At 31.0% G+C, this 23,019-nt stretch overlaps 1 protein-coding gene across 2 annotated transcripts in view; it reads right to left on the bottom strand.

Moving 5' to 3' along the window:
- The window catches only part of LOC118195019 (dual oxidase-like), a 511,368-nt gene that overhangs the window by 309,828 nt on the left and 178,521 nt on the right, over nt 1-23,019 (bottom strand). For both annotated transcript variants that reach the window (XM_035366249.2, XM_035366251.2), the window contains exons 3-4: nt 19,571-19,732; nt 2,562-2,749 (exon numbers count right to left, since the gene is read on the bottom strand). In XM_035366249.2, coding sequence (XP_035222140.1) covers nt 2,562-2,749; nt 19,571-19,732 — 350 coding nt within the window. The remainder of the gene's footprint in view (nt 1-2,561; nt 2,750-19,570; nt 19,733-23,019) is intronic.

The raw sequence follows: 23,019 nt of genomic DNA, 5'->3' as shown, positions 1-23,019 counted from the left end.
CATGTAGATATTATACTGTTAGCCAGCACCGAAATTGAAGTTCCCCAGGTTTCCCTGGCATACCAAAATGATAAAGTACTTTTATATCAGATTTCCTTATGCGCATAGAAACTGTATAATTATATTAAAATCTCAAAAATTGCTGATTAATAGTAACGGTGAAAAAATATTCGCTGGCTAATTGAATATGACCCAAAGCACAAGAGGGCTATCGAAGGCTTTGAGAAGGTATGCCTTAGAAGAGGTATTTCTATGGGAACCTCACTGGAATTCCGTTTACGTACATAATCACGAAAACCCGATCATGCAGCCAGCTCGTTTGCTAGGGTTCGCTAATTTTGGCAGCAGCCACAAGCAAAATCAAAATATCTAACTTTTTTTTAGATTTCTTTCTACTGAAACTTATCTATAACTTATTCATTTATTGCTATCTATTTCTGTTTACATGATTATTTCATTATATGATTTTAACTTGCTATTTTCGTTTAGAGTATCAGCTTGTTTTAAATTCACTGATGCCTGAAGCTGTACTGCCTTGTAATTTTCAAGACAAAGAACAGGACTCATATTTAGAATGCTTGATGACGTATATCCTAATACAGACTATAATGTAGGTACATGGAAAATTTTGAGTCAAAGACAAAAATATCCAACGTTGCACTCTTGTGTGTTCGAGAAACTTTTATCTTCTCATCATTCTACCAAATGTTTAGAAACTATTTCTACGAATAATCCGTCTTCAGTTTGTTTCAAGAAACATTAAATTAAACATTTTTGCTATATTTAATAAATTACAGCAAAAATTAAACAAATTGATAAGGTTGATGAGAAATCTGTATGTGACTTTTAATACATTATACTAAATGAAACAAATTTGTAAAGCGCCCGAAAAAAAATCCAGAAAAGGAATTTCAAATTTCATGAATTAAAATAAGTTTCCAGAAATTTTACATTACATTTTGGCATCTATGTTGCTTTTCTCTAATTTTGTATTTGAAATTAAAGGCCATTTTTCTTAATTCCCGCTTTAGCTACGTTTAGCTTCTGAGCATCTTATTTAATTGTTAGAAATGTATTAACAAGTACTTTAAGTAAATCTGACTGAAGTAAATATGACGTGTTAAACCAAGTGTGTATATATTTCTGGGGGATGGGAGCAGATTAAGGTAAATTAAAGTTAAGCAATGAATGACATATACTTTCGAATAAAATTGTGTTTAATGTTAAGCGCAAATTCTATGAAAAACAAGATAATATTTGCTTTAAAGCAATTGTGTAAAAATTATGCTACTTAAATAGTGGTTAAAGAGATATTTAAAAATGTTAATTTGCTAAATTACTTCGCCATATAAAATAACTCAAGTAGAAATTTAATTAAATAAAATAATCATTTATTGAACTAAGGATGTAAAAGTACATTAAGTAAATTAACTTACTGTTTCTAAGTGAATCATTACTTGAATTAATTCTATTTATTTAGAAATAGATCAAATGTAATTTCTTTTAAAATCTTTTCAAATATATGTTCAGATATCCCTCTTTTTCTTTCACCAGTCTTCGAAAAGTCCAGATTCCCATCGTCACTCTTCTGAAATACTTCCTTGTTTTAAACCACAAAAATCTGACGTATTATTAATCAGCGGATTGATGACAACAGCAAAAAATTATCAGCATTTTTATAAATGTGTTCCTCTCTCTTTTCAAGCCTAAAAATCGAGGAATGCTTTTAGAAAACTGCTTAACACCTGAATTCCTCTTGATCATTCCTTTTAATCTGCTGAAATATGCTACATATATAACTTTCTTCAAAATCCACTCAGTTTTCTCAAAATTAAGTTGGATTTAATCATGAACTGGTATTCAATTGAATTAAATTCTTGACGCATTTCAAAAAGCGATATATTCATGCCTTCGGATTTTATAAGCCTTTCGATTCTACAAATGCTTGCATTCGTTAAGCATCAATATTTTCATTCCTAATGATTCCTAAGGAAAAATTTCTTTTTTTTAACGTGTGTGATTGCTTTCAGATATTTCAGATATTTATATGCTACATTATATGAATACTTAAGAAGCGTAGATTAACAAGTACACATTGTGATAGTAGGAAAACGAAAGGGATGTTAAGTTAAAGGATGAAATACTATAATTTACCCCTAACTATTACTTATTTCAAGTCATTTCTAAAATCTGTACACTGTTTTCTATGAGCAAAAAAAGGCACGGGATGATAATTGGAAAATAAGAGGGAAAAGATCAAAACCTTCTTCTCAAACTTCTGAATTGTAATACATCATTAAGATAACATACACGAAGTCTTGTGCATGAAGATCTGTCCTACGAATAAAACAGGGTGAAAGACAAAGCTCATATGGTTTCGCTGAAAGCTCTGATTACAGAAGTCTTGTGAAAAGAAGAGCTATCATGGGAATTGTAGCTTTAATTTTATTAAATTTTTGAGTAATTCGGACTGAAAAATCCATTTTTGTTTCGGTTTCTGAAAGTAATACTTTACCAAGAGAAAAATTTAAGACTAAAATAAAAAAAAAAAATTTGCTTACCTGCTCTCTTGGACTGTTTGGCGACTGTCCTGTTTTGGAATCATACAAAGCTCTATGGAAGGGCATAAACTTGTGCCCCCTACAGGACTTGTCGTAAGTATCATCACACGTATCGATTTCTATCTTGTGTAACTCGATCGGGCATCCCGCCTCACTAGCCATCAAGATTTCAGACGTCACAACCTGACCTAGTGAAAGAGAAATCGAGAAAATGCTCATTAAAAAATAAGTCATTAACTGTGGCGTAAATAATTATAGTTGGCACGTCTAACCACCATTCAATTAATCTGACTAGCTGTAACATCATCTCAGATGTAGATAGTCCGATTCAGCTTTACATGACATAATAGCCTTCGGCATACTTCGTACAGATTCTTAAGCAGTTACTACAGTCGCATTAACAGGCAGATACGAAGAGTTAAATGGAAAGTAGACATTTTCCTTTTCATCGGAGATCTTTACATGAGACAGCGCAACTTGCTGTTGCCTGGAGCTTCATACTGTCTAAGCGTAATTATCATTGCACGAAAAATATTAATTATAAAAGGTATTTCTAAAAACCAATTTTTCTTTCTAACAGAAATCATTAATAAATGGAAGAAAGAATAATCTTTCTACTGAAGTTTCAAGTAATTTCGCAGAGTTTGAAGTTTCCACACTTATAAGAGGTAGGTGTAAAAAATAAATTAAATACGATATTAATTACCTCAGTTTCAAAATAACAAGTAAAAAATACTAAAGCGTTATATAATGTACAGTTGTCATTCAAGTCAATAAGTCTATTCATCTAAGTTAAAATAATGGATTATCATCTACCGTTTTTAGTTCAGATATCAGGTATAGAGACGTGAAAGACAGTAAGAAATATTGTAAAATTACGCTCGAGGCGAATCAAAAGCGGTATCTCTAAATAACCAAATCGGCATGCGTATTATTATTATTATATTTGTTTATTTTATACAAATAAAATGAAATAATAATAAAAATATTGTTTATTTGAATATGGCAAAGCACATGAGGATTATCTGCCTAAGAGAAGGGATGGCTTCCTAGGGAATTTTCTCAGGGAAATTCCGTATTTCAACTGCAATGGAGGAGACCATGCAACATTTATGCAGCCTGTCCTTTCCCTTGAGCTAGCTGAAAGGGCACTCGAGTCGAACTATGAGTGTTCTTTCAGCTACTCATAGGCTTGGATCATAAATTAATAGGAAATGTATAATTAAGCATGTTCTCCTTCAATACTTCCGTCTTTTTATATAGCTGTGAAAGATCTTTAATAACGAATAAATTAGCTTGTTACAGAAGTAGGGGATATTTATTACGATATAGAAGATTTACTGTTTCGCTGATTTTCATTATAAGCAAATTTCTTTATCAATCGTTCTACTAAATTTCAATATTTTTAGAGCAAAATTTCTACTATGTAGAATATTTTTATTTTTTTTTCACTTTGAAAGATAACAAAAATTTTTAAATATTTTACATTGGTAAGTTCTTGAATTAACAAACTGGACCTAACTGTATTTCAAATGAGAACAACTTCATGAAACATCTTCTGCTTAGGGAGTGTTTCATAATCGAATCTTTTCTCTCTTTATTTTAAGAGCATTCTTAAGGAAACAGTTTCTGTATTACATTTATATAATTTGTGCAAAGCAAAGGAAATCTAGAAGCGAACAGCTTATGCAAGTAACCTTGCATAACGCATCACTATTTCTGTCCAACAGGATTAGAGAATGGGTTAACCTTTGTACAATTCAAAATTCCAACCAAATAGTATCGCTCTAATTAAACTGAGAACACAGATGTCAGATAAAACGCAAATTTAAAACAATTTTTGCAAGAAAATTTCAAGGAAAAAAATTTAAAAGGTTTAAACTATTTAAATATAAATTGAATTTATTAATATTGGTAATAAATCAAATGATTCCAAATCTAAGTGACTAAGAATAATTAATCGTGGAAAAGCTCAAAAGTGATTTTATACAAATATTTTTAATGCGCAATAGTAGCCAAAACATGCAAATGAAAATTTTGAAGTCAAATTTTTTCTTAAACAATGTATAGTAGTGCATAAATATCGCCCAGCATCTAACGCTATTTCATGCATAGCCTTAGATGCTTACTACGTTTTATTTTTTGTAAATATATATATATATATATATATGTGTATATAAGAAAAATAAAGAATATGTAAAAGATTAAATTAGCAGCTTAAATTCATTTCCCTTCTCTATTCTAAAAATAGCAACATCTATTTGCACTACGTCATTTCGAGAAATATCTATGTCATATGACTCTTACTTAATTCTGGTGATGTAAATTGAACTAAAACTCAAGCAGCCAATAATAATCTTACAGCAATATTAACTGTTCAATCAAAATGCCTCGTGAACCAAAACTAACTCAGTTTGACTTAAGATTTCATCCTGAAAATTACGCACTTTCTATCTACGCTTTGCCTTAGCTGGACTGCAGTTTGTCTGCGTCTTCTTTTTTGCTACAATGTTATCAAAAATGTAAGCCCTTTGGAACAGGCACATATAATGTGCCGACTTGTGTGTAGCCGCAACATGTTGCTGAAAATAAAACTGAAGATTTAATCTACCTTCGCCTCCAATTTCCTAGTCATTATGGATCAATACTTCTACGCCATCAAAATTCCTGCCACTGTATACATTATATGTATATATATATATCTTTCCAATGAAAAATGAGTAGTATACAACAGAAACTTTCCAAATCCTTAGGTTCAAATTTCGAAGCCGATACATAGAGAAAATTCAAACAAGTAAAAAATGATGATCACATGCGACAAGAAAGCTTCCGTTTAATGGCGGTTAGCAACGATTATTTGATAATATCTCCATGTTGATAAATGTTGTATAAATGTCTCCATGTTGATATGCCTTAGTGGTTGACTTTCTAAGATAAATTGGTCATTATTTCTGTTAAAAAAGAAAAAAATGTAAAAATGTCTCATGAAGTTAGCCAATTCCATCACCGAAAAAAAAAAAAAACCTAAATCACTAGTATTTTATTGTTTTTCAGTCGGTCTCTAAGCAGCAGCGACAGGGAGAAAAATAAGATGGCATATTTAACATGAATAGATGATCTCTCTGATCAATTATTAATGCATTTAATATACCTATCCTATATAGACAGCTGCAGATTTGTTGATTTCCGAAGCGTAACATTTTTTCTGCATTTTGTGTACTACACATTTGTTTTAAACTTATCTGTATGCTTATTACGTTTTACTTAAAAAACTTGAGCCGGGAAATAGAGAAAAAGCGATTTCTGACATACAGCATTAAATGTGTAAAGAACTGGGCCAATATTTCTCTGTGCTTTTGCGATGCAGCAGATATTACATCGGTAAGGGGCAGGTAAAAAGCCCTAAGCCTGTTGTGCTCTAAACCAGCGATTCTCAACCGGTTTTACACAAGAAAAAAATAGGTGGTACGCAAAAAAACAAAGTACTTTTTAATTAATTAATTTAAAAAATTTAACACCCAAATATTCTGCTTAAATGTTTTCTCTAACACTCGTAAAATTAAGCCATCTGAGCTTTGTTCAAGGTAAATAGTCGCTCACAGACTTCAGCAAAATAATCCTTTTTTATTTACACAAATAATATTCCTTTAGTCATGGACATAACAAAATTTGCCATAAATGTTTTTAAAAGGAGTAATAGAAATGGATGTTTTATTTAATTATAAATAAAAATAAATTCCTATAAAAAGATTTATTAGCATGTCTACACATTATAACGCCACCATTTCCGGGCTCATATTCCTCTATTTTCATTTAGAATCATTTTGCGATTCTCTGGCAGCAGGTATTTTTGTCTTCTTTTTGCTTTGTATTCCTTACTTTTCTACGCGATATCAGAATTGGTTCTGAAGAACACGTAGTATATTATGAAAAAAATAATAAAATAAACCTAGATTTTCAAAATGGAAAAATGTCTAGGATTGACCTAAGCGAAAAAGTGGTGATTCACAGGTGATGGACCCAAGACATCTACTAGCACTAAGAATAATGAAAAGAAAAGAAAAACTGTTTATAGAAAGTATAATGAAAGTTATTTATCATTTGGATTTACTTGGAATGGAGATGAAATGGATCCTCAACCTCAATGTGTTGTTTGCGGTGAATCGTTATCCAATCAAAGTATAAAACCATCGTTTCTTGAAAGAAATGTTCAATCTAAGCATGCCAATTTAAAAGATAAATCTGAAGAATATTTTAAGAGGAAATTATCGAAGTTCAAAAGTAGTAATTAATTAATGAAAAATTTTGTTACTTCAAGTGAAAATTCTCTGGAAGTTAGTTGCCATGATTGAGCAGACACACACTATTGGAGAAAGCCTCTGTTACCAGCAGCTAACGATATCGTTTTAACATTATTCAACGTAAAAGCTGTTAATGAAATCAATAATATTCCGTTATCAAATGATACAGTAAGCCATTTCATGAATTTTTCAACTAACAAATGATAAAACAACAGCAAACGAAATTTTCAAATTGACAATTTTAAGTCTGGGGATGATATTCCTTGTAATACGCGCATTGCCGTATGAAGTGATAGAGCTCGGGCTTTAACAAGAAAACATTCCAGTGATATTTCTCAAGAAAAGAAAGTCGCATCTGAAACTAAATTTAGTCACTGCTCCATTCATCATGAAGCTTTAGTAGCCAAAACAGTCCTAGAAAAACCTGAAAATCGTTTTCAATCAAGATGTGAAAATTGTCAGTTTTATTAAAACCGAAATTTAAATTCATGAATATTTACGATTTTATGCCAAGAGATCTGCAGTAAATATGAAACGCTTTTGTTATAGTTAAGTAAGATGGTTATTCAGGCGCAGAGTCTTTTTGAACTTCGATCAGAAATTCAAATTTTCTCCTGTGATTTTAATTTTTTCAAAATTTTAATTGAAAAAATTATGGTTGGCGCGTTTAGCTTTATTAGCCGATATTTTTGGAAACTTAAATGAATTAAATTTAGGATTACAAGGACAAAGTGTTAATTTGTTTACCATCAGGGATAAAATAAACGCAATGATAAAAAAACTCGAACTAATAATCAAAGAATTGGACAATAATAGTTTAAACATTTTGCCATTTTTAGAAAGTTTTCTACCCGAAAATAAATTGAAAAGAAAAGAACTAGCGTCCTACAATAAAAATAATTGTTTTCCATTGATAAATAATTTCAACATGTATTTTCCCGAGGATTATGAAAAAGAAAATTGTATTAGAAATCCATTTTGTTCAAATTCGCCTGAAATTCCATCTCTTGAAGAAAAAGAACAATTGATAAAATTTCTCTTGTTATCGAACTGTAACTGAAGATTTCAAAAATAACACACTTGTTAACTTTTGGCTGAACAAACAAACAAAAAAAAATTAATTTTACGGCATTTCAAATAAAAGTATTAAATTTTTATTGCCTTCTTGCATAATCTATTTCTGTAAACGAGGATTTTCTTCCAAATTATATTTGAAAAATAAACGCAAAACAAAGTTAAAAGGGATATTAATTTACGCTTAAAACTATGTAAAATGAAACCAGAATAAAGAAATTGATCTCCCTTTTAAATAGGCTCAAATTTCGAACTAAATTTTGGAATTAAAGTATTACAACTTCAAAAATTTGATAATTAAAATCGTAATCCATTTTTAATAAATTTCTAAATTTTTATGTGTGCATATTTAAAACAAATAGCCAATAGGTTGTGCAAATAGCAATATATACATATATATTATATTTCTATTGCGAAATTGAAAAATAATCACAGTAAAATGTCGTAGTGGTACTAAAGATTTTCAATATTTGCTTATAAAAGATACGCGTTAGTCAAAAGATTGAGAACCGATGCTCTAAACTGAAAGCATACTTATATTCAAATATCTCATGCTTATGCACTTCTTGCCTAATTATTATTAAATTTATAACTTTCAGTATAAAGAAAACTGAAAATTCTGACCCGGTCCTTACGTCAAAAGAAGTGGATTATACCTTTTATTCCGATTGCTTTAAATGAACAGCTTAGCGAAAAAAACTTTCCCGGATATGGTTTTAAACAAAGCTTTGTTTGTTACGATAGTAACATTAACACCAGTTTCTCCTCACTCAGACTTGAGACTTTCTGCCCAGGTAGGCGAGAAACAACAAAGCAAGGCGTGGTTCTGCACTCTGGCCCTTAATTCGTCAGACATTATTCTAATGGGAGAGCTTTTAACTGCCATCATCTGGAGGATACCTTGGATGTGTTCCCACTTGGAGTCTGAAGTGATTTGCGGGAAAGTCCATTAATTATTCTCGGTGAGACGTCTGAGATGGATTGAGATAAGCTCTCAGAAGAATGAATTAAGTTGATGAATGACGAGGTGACGGCCGTTCCACGCTTAGGGGATGCTTACTCCACGATCCCCCATCCCTCAGATTCATGCTATGAGAGGTTTTATTCATTTATTTTGTAGCTAAATTCCTGCTTTAGCAGTGTGAAGAAGTAAAACGTTAAAGTTTATACTAAACGAAAGAAGAATCCCTTGAAATTCAGATATTTAATGATTTTACATTCTGAATTCTGTTTATCATTTCTTAGCAAAATTGTTAACATTGCGTGTAAAGAATAGGAGAAACGTTTGGTTACGATAGTCTTAGATTCTCCTCTTGATATAACAGGTGATTATACGCAAAGTTACCCTATTTAGACCTAGAGTCCGTTCTGGTATACTTATTTCATTGAATCTTGATATGTACGTTATATCATCCATGAGGAAAAGAAATTTAAAAATTAGCAGTTCTAATGTCTACCGACAAATGCGCTTTTCATGCAATGTAGAAAGCATGTTCTACTAATCTGGAACGTTTTCAAAAGCCATTCCGTAAAACATTATTCACCATGCCTTTAGAGAAGAAAGATCGAGCTTTACTGATCAAGCTGTTTATCAGAACGGCAGTAATTTTTCAATTGCAGTGCGAGAATATCGACACTTGAAAGGCTTACAAAATGAGGCTATGTCGAGACTGGGTTTGAAAAAGATGACTACTAAATTTGTAGACTGAGAAGTTGCGTGTTGCTGAAAAGAAGATGGTGTGTGTGACTTGCGGCAGGTAGCACTTATGACTCCGGATAATTATTAGTACATTTGCAAGGTTGAGTAATATTTACTGCATTTCTCAACTCAAAAACATATTTATTACAATTACGAGAAGCTCTTTACATATGTATATAATTCATGGATAGCATAGAACAATTATGGTAGTGAAGTATAGTCCTCGTGACGTGAGGAGCTTGCTAAAAAGGGTCTATCTAGTCGAGAGTTCCAGAGCATTACGGCGTGTTTTTCGTTGGAAAACATCTACAAATTGAATTAGCCATGCCTCCTTAATTTTTTAGTAGTATATAACATCCTCTGATTCGTTATATCTAAAACGATATCAGAGGACAAACAAAATCATTGGTTCTTCAGCCCTCTTAAAATCAAGATTCTTTGACAACAGACACTGTGCAGAACGCTAAAATCTCTGGACGCTGGTCGTCAAGTTATGTCTCTTGCGGTGTCAATTGGAACGAATTATTGAGTTTGAGATGTCAGACCATGTCGTGTGACACGTCGTAAAAGCTCGAAAACAGTAACTTTCGGGGACTGCACACACGATTTTCTCATCTCTGTGTGGTCCGCCGCAACGGAAATGTATTTCAAATGAAACTATGGAAAAAGTCACTCTTGCTTTGGTCTAAAAAAGTCCTGTTCCCAATATTCTTCGAGAAGTGTTTGAACAGTGTTACGTGATTTGTATTTGCCTTGGTTGATAGTGCGAAAGGTTCTGCGATCCATTGTAAAGTGATATCTATAGAAAATCAAAGTTCTGCAAGAGCTTATTATCCCAGACCTGGACAAGAGCGCTGATTCTGCTAGTCTGCTATAGGCCAGAATAGCCGCCGACACAGCCTTGGAACATTTTAATGACAGACCAGTTGCATTTCACTCTAGATGCACTCAATTAATACTCACGAATTTTTGTATACGGGATGCTGAAAGTCCTAATGTTTTGCATGAGCAGTCAAATGATGATATTTCCGTATGGTGTAGTTTTACTACTGATTGTTCATTTGGTCCTTTTTCTTTGAGAACACTTCTCAAGGCCTTTTAAAGTGTTCCATCAAGGGAGCCCTTACTGAGAATTTCTTCAGCAGCAAGTCATTCCTGCCTTACAAGAAAGAAAATGTTTGGAGACATTCTCGATTCTAGGTTATGTCTTCATGCAACATTGTGCACCACCTCTTTAATGAGTTGCCAGACCAGTAAAGGCACTACTTCGCGCCCACTTTAGAGATGATTCGAGAAGTTTTTCGACTCCCTGGCCTCCTCGTTCTCTGGACTTGAATCCCTCTGATTTCTGATTGCGTAGATTCCTAACAGATCTTATCGAGGAAGCATATGGACTAAGCTTGAAATGAAAGCAAGCATAACACGTCATGTTGCTGCAACTGGTCGAGAAACTCTTCGCTATATTGTTGAACAGGCTATAACACACTATTTGAACGTGTGATTGACGCAAATGGAATGCACATTGAACAAATGCTGTGATTAAATATAGTTTTGTGCTTCCAGTTTGTGCTTTTTGTTCTTCATGCGACCCTTTCTCGCTTGTTGGTGAAAATTTGTATTATCATTTTATACTGCAGTTTTCCTTTCTCCATGATCCATATAAAGTATATACCAAGTTTTAAAGAAATAGGTCTTCCAAAACGGGCCCTAGGTAGGTCGAATATAGAGTAAATTTAACTATTACCATCTCGTAGGTGCAGCATCTTTCCATGTTTTAACTAAACATGACTTCTTATTCTCAGCAGTTTCACGGATTCTCCCGTGTCTCTTTGTGACTTTGGAAAACCCTTGACAAAGATCATTTACACTCATGTTCTGCATTTAATGGTTTAAATTCTGCAACTCAGACTGGACAGCAAGAGCGCCAAAAGGCAAGGATTTCTAAATAAATAAAATGACGTATACTATTTATTATAACTATTCTTTGATAATCTGAGGCTATCATCACATCTACCACAAAATATTTAGACACCCATACTTATATACAAAAATTATGGTTTGCTTCTATGACTTCCGCAAACCTTGTAGTATCGATTCTATAATGTGTTTTAAATCCAGTTTCAAGATTCCTCTTTTATTTTCTATATTATAACAGTACACAACTTTAAAAGAACTGAACATTGTAAAAAAATATGCATATGCTTCAAAAGGTTATTGACGTTTGTATTATTAATACAATAAGTGAAGAATATTTCTAGAATATTACATCACGTAGAAACGTCATATTTAGCTTTTATTTACCTCAGTGATACACATTTCAGAACTTAATGTCTCTTTTTCATATTAATGTTAATACGATAATTCTAGCTTTTGAAATATTTCCTTTTAGGCAGAAATGTAAGATTTTTGTTGCATTTTCCTAAAAGTAACGTAAAAAGTACTCTCACTTCATTTAATGCAAAGTGTTATCAGTGTGTCTATAAGTGCATATTGTGTCTAAGCTTACTTTAATTTTTTTTCCTATCTGTATTTCGTCAAAAAGTGTGTTTGTGTCAGTCCTTTAATACAAGTGGTGTGAATTTGAAATTTCCTGAAATCAGAAGGATAAAAGAGAAACCTTATTTTTTATGTTAATCCTTAGGTCATAATACATATTTCTGTCGATAAAGAAAGATATTTCGTAAAAATAAAAACAAAATTTTATTGACTAGCCATAAAATCCTTTCAACGACCATGAACTTGAGAATTCTGATATTAGTCATAGTTTTTTGGTTCTTTTTCATTAAATATTAAGCGTAAAAAAGGACACAAAATTTTGAAAGATAATAATGTTCCCAAAATAAGAGAGAAAGACTCCTTGTGTATGCTACCATGCAAATTTTAAAATGATTATGGTTTATATTTTTGGATTTTATAATTTATATTTTTTGGTTTTGATGGCTATCAAATTTTGTCTTTTACTGCTTTTCTGCAAGCATCAATTACATAGACACTTGCAATCAGCTTCTATATTTTGTAATTCAGTGTCTCGTGAAAATGAAAGAAAAGCTTTACAAGTGTTCAAGAATATTCTGAATTTTCAGTTGGCTATATTTTTAATTATTAATTATATTTCTTTCCATAAAATATTAAAAATTCAACAAGCTGGTGGAAAAAAACGAATTTAGTTCACAATATAAAATAATTCATTTCATTCAATTTTTCATTTCAATCACGCACATATATACAAAGTTCTGAACAATATCAATTATACTATAGAACCCAAATTTTAAATCAAGAAAAGTACATGAAATCAAGGAGTGCTTACATGAAAAGGACTCTACAGACAATAATTAAATATTGTAGTATATTAAGTATTATATACTGAATGAATTTTTATACCGAATGTATACAGATAAAAAAAGGTTATTTAAGTGCAGAACGGGGATAGCTAGTCATATTATTTGAACAGACTTTCTTGCATTAAATATACGTATGCTGAAAAATACTGATGCATTTGAATACTGATATATAAAGTCAAATATTCGTATTTTTATTAAATGCGTTCGCAAAGTACATATTTAGTTATTTTTGCTTGTTTCTACGAATTCGCTATAGTGGCTCTAAAATTATCTGCTAATAACTTCAGTATATAAATCAACATTTAAAATTATTGTTTCTAATAATTTCCAATATAAATACATTTATGAAATAATTTTTGAAAGTTGCTTGTTCTTGTCATTCCCTAAGAAGCATTTTTGACAGAACACTATCCCTACCGACATACTGATCCTAAGCAGATAATCCAAGAAGTAATAAAAAATCAATTTTGGCGTCCGATAAAACGCGATAACTACGCCAATAGGGCGCTCAACTTTCTTACGATATTATTATCACGACGTCTAATATCACACTTTAGGATCATGCATTCTTAAAACGCTTGTAGAAGCTCAATTACGAAAACAATTTTAATGAAGAGTTTATGAACATACTACTCAAGCATAAAAGAAGATAAAAATTTTGTGGGCTACTACGATAGTAATTACCAAATTTAATAAAGAACGTGAACAATATTTTTGATGTTCTGTAGTAACAAGACTATTAACGTTCTTTTATTTAATTTGATGTCTATCATTTTAATTTGCTGTCATCTGTAATTTTAATATTAGGTTACATAGTTTAGTTTTTTTTTTAAATCAGCAGCTGAGGTAGACATTGACAGAAGAAATATTCTTTAACATGTTTATTAAAATTTTACGGATTGATATCATAATTAATTTTAGAATTTAAAATTTAATTGATTAGAAATTAAGATATCTAGCAAAACCAAACTATAATCGACTTAATTCAATAGAAAAACAACTCTAATTCTAATCAATTCAAAATATTTTTTTGAATTTCCTACAGAAATGTATTTCTATAAATATTAAAAAATATGTCATATACTGGCATGGAATGGCAGCAAGTTCTAGAAGCGGCAGATTGTCAAACTACACTAATGGTTCAATGAGAGGACCGCTATCTACGTAGTAGCATAACTCAACAAAATAGTTTGTAGTATGGAAGTTAAAATGAAAACTTTAACATAAAAAAATTGGTGAAAATATAGTACTATATTACCATCATGATTATAATTATTAGCTGAAATCATTAATGAAATTATTTATCTAAAACCATACTAATAAAAATTTGTGGTATAAATACCTAATCAATATTTGGCATTAGCATATTTTTAATGATAATTGTATAAGCATTAATAAATTTCTATTAAGAATTAGATTTATTATATTTTGAACTCTCACATTAATAGATTAGGCAAGTTTTAGGACCAGAAAATCAGTTAAAACTCTTATGCAGAGTGCAATAGCAACAGCTAGCGGATCTATTTGAAATCTTGCGGGGTCGATTAAAGGATTGAACTGTAATCTCAACTGCAACATAACAGGACTAAAAGTATTGCCATCTTTTAAATTTAATAAATTCTTCATTTGAATTTTCATTCTGAGATAACTGAAATTACTGCATGTAAATTTTGAAAAAATATGCTGATGTGATTTTATTTTCCATTTTAATTTATAAAATGAGGCAGCAGCAATTATAAAATTCAAAAACGTGTGCGTCATATACACCGTTGAGAATTTGTGGAGTCTCAGAACTGCCATAACTGGTAAAAAAACTAAGTTTTAAAATGGTCCTCATTAAGTCTATCCAAATGCAGACATTAAGAAGCAGCCAATTAAAGTGAAGATCTTAAACAATTTTTATTTACCATTTTATTAAAAGCCCTAGAGCAAATTTCCTAAATCTTTAAACGGGCATTAAGAGTTTAACATTTATTAATGTTCTTTATGCAGTGAAACTACTCGCGGAAGCTACCTACTGAAGATGACTACTCTGAGGATTAACATTTCCGACAACATAAATTATGATAATGATACATCACTAGGTAGCCATGTTTTCTAAGGGAGCACCTCCATGAAAGACCAGCGTCGCCTAGAAAAGTAGAAAGCTAAGGGAATTTGAGCTGAACATTGTCATTAAAATCAAAATTATTTTTATTAATGATCATGCTAATTAATATTGAAACTTAATTTACTTTATAGGTATCGATTTTAGCAAATGTTATAATAGAAATGCAATTTTAGCAAATGCTATAATAGAAATGCAATTTTAGCAAATGTTATAATAGAAATGCAATTTAGCAAATGCTATAATAGAAATGCAATTTTAGCAAATGTTATAATAGAAATGCAATTTAGCAAATGCTATAATAGAAATGCAATTTTAGCAAATGTTATAATAGTAGAAAGCAAATGTTCTAATGCTAGTGTTGTGTAGATTTATTCATTTCTACATTAAAACATTATTACTACAAGAGTGATCATAAATCTCAAAGTTTCTCACATGGAATGAAATGTTATCAAATATACTTACTTATTCTCAGAATATAATCCTGCCGAATATTTAAAATATTAATAAATAATCAATTTTATTACGATGGCTGTTTCTTTCGCGCTCCTTCGTAACAATAATTGAAATTATGTTATTTTCGCTCTGCATTATAAATACTTACAGCACAGTCTATCTATTTTAGTATCGCATTGCCCTACTAAATTTTTATCCATTCAATCAATCAAAGTGAGCTACACTTTGTGTCTATTGCTGCCATTTTCCATAGCATAAAATACTTAATGGTCCCACCCTCCAAGTTATAAGATCTTATAGTAACTTCAATAATTAAAACGAAACATACGCTTTTCACAATAAAATTACTGTTGTTTATGTCATTTATGTCATAAAAAGATATCTCTGACAGAGCATACTTCCCTTACAAAAATTTTGCATTTATTCATTAAGTAACAAATATTTGTTTTATGAAAACGGCAGTTTTAGCAGAATCGTCATGGAAAAATTAGAAATACCCGTTAGAATTATAAAAGCTAGAAAAGTGTATATTTATTTTAATGTCTTTACAATACTTTCACCATCATCTCTGATTAATGCAGCTTCACGAAAAGATAAATGTATTCATTCTTAAACTGAGATAATTATCGCCTCAATTACTGCTTTATTTAGATGTCTATATCGCATCATTTCTGCGAATTGCTTCTTTTTTCTTATAAAGCAAAAACTTAATGTAGGAATGTTAAAGGCTGAAAGCAATCACTTTAACAGAAAGAAATACTTTCTTAAATATACCTCGGAGATAGCATAAAAAAATAAATTTTCCGCTTCTTAAAATGGAGTTAATTGAACCTGCTTTGATGAGAAATAAAAAAACTCATCATCTCGCAATTTAACGTAGACGGATGGGATTGTATCCTTCCATCTTCACCAGGAAGTCCCCACCCCCAGAAAAAAATAATCACATATTCTTTTGAGCAGAACTTCGGAACGAGAAACAGTAGATGTTATCGTTAAACCTGGTATCATCCTTTTCAAAAGGAACTTCAAAGTTATTTTATCATCCCTCTTCATCGAACAGAAATTATCCTTTGTGCTAACTGGATGGTGGCCATCAAAATGCGTTTTTCTAAAGACTAAAGACTTATCTCATTGAAAAGCTGGATTTTCTTGCCTCAAGTATACTTATTACCCAACTGGTTGTCACACTAGGGATGTGTAATTTAGGCATGGTAGCTCCTTTTTTTTTTGAATTTCTCAGCTGTGTGGCCCTGCTAAGTTTTGAATATGGATTGATACAAAAAGAGGAATCATTTTTGCTATTTAATAAAACTCTATGTTATATCTCCTTGTCTCTTGTCAAGCAGGTGCTTCTTGAAAACTGTTTTTGTGTAACATGTTAAGCATATCTAACAGATATCTGAAACAAAAAGATAATTACAAGTGTCTTGCCTGTAGGTTAATTGTTTCTCCATCTGATATGCAACAAAATCAGGCATGCTTCGGAAAGATAAATGACTACGAAGATGACTTTCGAAATTATACGCCAGGATTACGGTATTTATCATTTTGCACATCTGATGCTTCAAATTTTAGATTCGGAATGTGGAAAATTTACAGCCAAAGCTAGATCAAAGAAGGAACTCATCATCATCTGAGTGAGATTCAAGCCAGTTTCCCTTTCCTTTTGCTTAACTCTTTTGATAAAGATTCTTTAAATTTCGATTTCCTGTTTTTCTTGTACATGAGAAGGATTATTAAAGTTAAACCAATTTCATTCTGACAAACACATAGGGTACCTGATAGGTTATCTTGTTGATCTATAAAAGTAATGTGGGACTCATTTTTAAGCATAGTTATTCTTTTTAAATCTAGAGCTTGAATCTGGCAAGAAGATAGCATCATCATTGCACTGTTCATGTTTTATATGCAGTTGAAAAGTGCATATTTAAACAAGGTACTCTACACCACGAATTTAGATTTCATTTTTTAGTCAAAATTCATAATTGTCTGCAGTTTTAATTGGTGAGACTGGAAAGTTTAAATTATTTCAACAATCTAAAATGATATTATATTTATTTTCTTTATTTTAAGCATTCTCATATTGCGAAGTATGATATCTATGATTTAAATAAATGATCATAATTTCAGTTTTATTTACACTATTTCGGCATGTGAAAATAGAAACAATATTGCGCAAGTTTTATGCCCCAATAATTTATGCAGGGTTTTTTAAAAAAAGCAGCTCCTTCTTTGAAGTCTGTTGAAGCAACAAATTTCCACAAAGCACGTTTCAAAAAGTGTCTCATTGATCTGGAAAGATACAGTTTGCAGTCTAAAGGAATATCTTATCTAATTTTCAGTGCATTCTAATTATTTTTACCATTACTTTTCTCTACATGAGTCTACGTCAAAGTAGTTTGGGAGTAGTTCTCTTTACTTGACGAAACGGGTAAAAGAAGCAACTTTGCATGATGCTCTATTTATTGAAAAAACTTCTTCGGTTATTTTTTAAGACGTTCGTTGCATACATATCCAGGACGTTTCCGGATATTGATCTTATGAAATTAGTAAAAGTTACATTTCATTAGAAATTTCTCAACTTTCTGAAACTATAACGCTATAAGACCCAGAATCTGGAAAACATATTTGTGGTAAATTGAACTGCTTAGATAAACAAAAGATTAACAAAAAGGTAACTTAGATGAACAAAACCTTTTATAACTAAACTGTTTAAGCCAATGTTTTATGAGAATAAACTTAAAACCTTACAGATTTTCAAGAAAAGCACTGCGAAGTGTTGGTACGTAGCTGTTTTCTTGTTTGAGAAGAAGGGGAGTAATATTATATAGCCTTTGATATGCATATTATTATTATGTGACAGTAAGAAATGCATACGGCTTTTATTCCTCCATTAAAAATTCATTTCTCTGTGCTATAGAGAAATATAATATGATATTATTAACACTTACATATCATGATATAATTACAAAGTTGTCCAAGCAGGTACGGAAGATTTTCTGTGACAGAAAAGAAATAAGCAGAAATTTTGCGAAACTTTGGTGCGCAATATTATTAAGCACAATACATTTTCATTAGCAGAAAGCTATAATAAGAACTTTTCGTAAAACTACGTTTAAAGAATTGGCTTTCTTGATGAAAAAGGTAAATATAATATTGTGGTGCACTTTTCCTGAAACTAAGTAAGTAAAAATGTTATTTTATTGTATTAAGGGAGAAAATTCAAAACTAGAAAGTAAGAAAATCTTTCATATATGTGAGATACAATATATTCGATAAAAGTATTTTTAGAGTCTTTACTTCCTTAAATTTCGATCCTATACATGTTCTGCTAATAACGGATTTTTGAAATAAGATAGAGAAAGAATTTTTTGAATTTAACATTAGCATTGGGAATGATAAAAATCTGTAAAAATGAAATCTAAGTTTCTGCGTAATATTTGCTTTTTTAACATTTTCTGTTAAACAATTCAAAATACTTTAACGAGTTAGAAACAAAAGGTTTCATAAATCCATTCAAATTTGGATATTTTAGAATGAATTTATTGACTTAAATAATTTTTCCATTACTTTGAAATCCGTAATTTAAGATTTTTTACTACAAATTGTATAAACAGTTACCAAAAAGGATTGCTTATTTTCAGTGATTAATTATTCTGTCTTAAATATTTCAGTAAATTTGTAGTTGAGTCCTTGAAAATATTTATTAAGGAATCTCCCTGTAAATTTTGCATAATTAGGACTGTATAAAATATAATGTACATATAATATGTTTTAATTTTTTTGTTACAGAATTTATCATCTATGAGTTAATACTGTTTTGAGAAAATTTTCTACCTCGTTTTAAAAACTCAGAAGATGGCAACAATACTATACGTGTGCCACAAGAATCGATAATGTTTGGTCGCAGTATTCCAACTGTTATATTATTTATATATTACTCGGCAATAACTGCACTGTGTTCTATATTGCTACAAGATGATAGTATCGATTCAAATTTATTAAATGTTCAGGTTAATGAAACTACTTACCAAAAAATGTAAAAAGTGCTGTTAAATTTCTAAGGGAAGGTAAACCATCTTCTCCTCGCATCAGAGCTTGACTTAACTTCCTGGGGCTTGGCCTGTCCATGCCAGCCAACATGTAAACTCCATCTGAATAGTATGCCGGCGTCTTTCTTGTCAGCTGACTCTCTGAAGAAAAATACAACGATTTAGTTTTTGTAATTGTAACACAAACAATCTCACTTACAGAAGCATCGATCTTGTTTAGGCTTTGTGATCCGAGTTTCACGCTATGAACACCATTACTAATGGTCTTGAAATTCCATTAATGTTGCTAAATTGAAGTGATCTGTAAAGCGCTTAAAGGTAAGTAGGCAGATCTGAAACTTGCTGTCTCATTCCTTTGTTGTGGCTATCTACTTTGTAATGATCATTGGGTGTGGCATATTGTTATGAATGTGACGTCCAGTTTTCTATACACCTCCAACAGACTACTTAGTGTTTGTTTCCATCATCTTATCCACCGAATTTAAATTTCAAAACATGCTTATTATTTGTAACTTATGTACTTGTAAAGAGTTCTGATGTCTAACCTTAGGATTCATTTTATTTCCACCTATTAATGCCAAAGTAGCTTTGTATGTTAGATTTTGATGCAACTATCTTGCATCGCTTGGTAAATTCTGAGCACTTAAATTTATTTCAGTAAAAGAAATAAAGTTAAATTTTGAGTTTTCGTTACTGTAAGAAATATAATTTTGCATTTTTTTTTCTTTGGTGAGAAAATATAGTAAAGTAATGTACAGTACTATGACGGCACTGTTTAAGTTATAAATAAAGGTAACTTATATTAAGTTGACAGGGAATTAATTATTGGCATTTCTTAAAGCTATTATGCTTTTATTCTAAGGATGAAGCTCTCTTCTAATTATTTTTCAAGTGTTAGCAATAATTAAATTAGTTGATATCTTATGAAGTTTGGTTAAGAAGAATATAATGAATCTCTCATCTAAACATATGTAAACATGTTTTATATTTGTGAAACAATGGATGTTATATATTACTAGATGCAATTTTAGAAAACCTTTACATTTAAACCTTTACATTCCAGAAACAATTTACTGTTACATTTAAAGCCCAGTTTTTTAAGACGTTAGGATAAACTTAAGATCCGCAATCCTCCCTGCAGTCCGCGATATTCTTTTCCATGACCATCCTCAAATTTGACAAGATTTCTTAATGTTTTTGATTTCAACCATCATGATGGCTGTACAATATCATACTTTTTGAATATTGTACATGAAGAGATTTTTGAATACACAGCAGCTGAAGCTTAAAACAACAGTTGAATCAGATTTTGAGCAGCTGAAAACAGAATCAGTGAAATCTTTGTTTCAGATTAGTACTCATAGTGTTTATATTAACTTGCATGAATTTTAATTGTCATTAACGTTCACTGCATTTAAATTTAATCTTTAGTGTTTTCATTAACTTGTAATAAAAGAAATTTTAATGGCATATTACTATTTTAATCTAAAAAATTTATTAAAATATCAGCATTTTGAATTCCTTATAATAATTTACATTTCATTCCTTATAATAATTTACATTTCCGTAATTTTACATTTCATTCCAACTAACTGAAAATAACCTGCTTTTAATTTTCTAGTTTGTGTGCCTTAATATATGTACTGGTGGCCCTCAGCTTCGACGCACATCTTAAATTGTTTCTTTTACGTATAGAGTATGAAAACCACAACTAAGGCTGTAGAGTCATTAGGTTACTTTGAAGCAGGAGTACATGAAAAATGAACAATGACCTCACCAGGACTCAAACCTGGACCACTCGAATACGCGCTGAGTGTGCTACCTTTACACCCCGAAAGCATGCAGAAAGGAGGGAGAAAATACCTTATAAGGTAATATAAACCCTGTTACCCCAAATGATTAAAAACACTCGCAAAAATTAATATTACATCCATTCTAGATTTAAAATTGCAGATTTAAAACTTGATGCTAATTTATTGATGAAATTTGATTTCAAAAATATTTGGCAGAAATTCATAGAGAATAGTTAGATATATTCGAAATATTAATGACTTTTTAAGATCACTGTATTTGGAAGCGTGAATGTAGTTACACAAAATATAGTGCCAGGTGAAAAAATTCACTTTCATAATTACTGTCCATTTTAGCATTTTCAAAGCCAGTTTCAAGCGTTGGCGGAAACAGCAACCGCTTAAAGTGTAAATTTTCAGGCTAAAAATTGTAGGCTAAATTCTTTTTTCATGCAACAGATGAAGTATAATAAAATGTTTAGTTAATACATTCCGCCAATTATATCGGTGATGTCTGTTTTCTGTCGGTGGAAGTTCATTCGAAAAGGAAAATAGTGGACTTTAAACCAAAATTTTCCCCTCAATAAAACAGGTGTAAATAACCGGACACCTAGCAACTTCCGCCTGAACTTCGTAAGTTTTCCTCTTCTCTAATATTCATACACAAAACGCTCCCTGAATGTCCGATTTCTTTAGTTCGGTTAAACATTTCGTATTAACTTGTTAAACTTGGCGTATTATTTTACAGAACTTGTTTCCCCGATAGAGCAATCTAATAATTGTGAAATTCAATTTTTATGAATTTTATCATATTTAAAATAAATTATAATTTAAGATTAAAATGGCAGAAAACAAATTTTTAGTTTTGCTATAATTTTGCTATACCATTTCAATCACGAAATTATTCAATAGTGGCAAACAAAATTCATGCAGATTTGAGATTGATTAAAAACAAATTGTAATTTAAATTGAAAACAAAACTCTTTCACGTAGATTCACTCAAAACTGAGATACAGGAATACTTCGCAATATCTGGATAATCAGTTCTCCCATAATCCCGAACTGCTTGAAATCGGACTAACTGCAGAACCAAATACATATAAAAAGGTAATAAGTTAAAAATAAAAACTCCTCCCCCTTCCTTTCAACAAATAAAACACAATTTATGAAGTTAAATGCTTGCATTATAAATAGTGTTTTAAAAATGCATAGTTTCGTAATTCACTGTCTGTTGTCTAAAAATTGCAATAACGATCTCTGCAGATGCTTGTGTTGCCTTTTCTCTGTAGCAACCAACTGTATTGTTTATCGCTCGGCTAAATGTGAAGCTAATTTCAGTTTTTAAATCCATTTCCATAACATTCTCAGACGAAGTCTCAATTTTTCGAGCAATTTTTATACTTGTTCAGCTTTTAATAATGATAATATTGATAGTCCCTCAAATGTTGTTTAGCAACAGTGCAAGAATGAAAGGCCTGAGCATAGGAGCTTGATTGGGAAAGCCCAAAAACGAACAGACTTCGAACCACACACACAACGCGAAGCCCAGAGAAAACTGAAATTTGCATCGTAATGCATAACTTTAAAATCTAACAATAAAAAAAAGACTAGATTATATAATAAAAAAATTCAGTTTAA

The sequence above is a fragment of the Stegodyphus dumicola genome, chromosome 2, assembly GCF_044657685.1.
Source record: "Stegodyphus dumicola isolate Sdum_Otavi_A_Nest chromosome 2, ASM4465768v1".
NCBI lineage: Eukaryota > Metazoa > Arthropoda > Arachnida > Araneae > Eresidae > Stegodyphus > Stegodyphus dumicola.
This window is presented reverse-complemented; position numbering and strand designations above follow the sequence as displayed.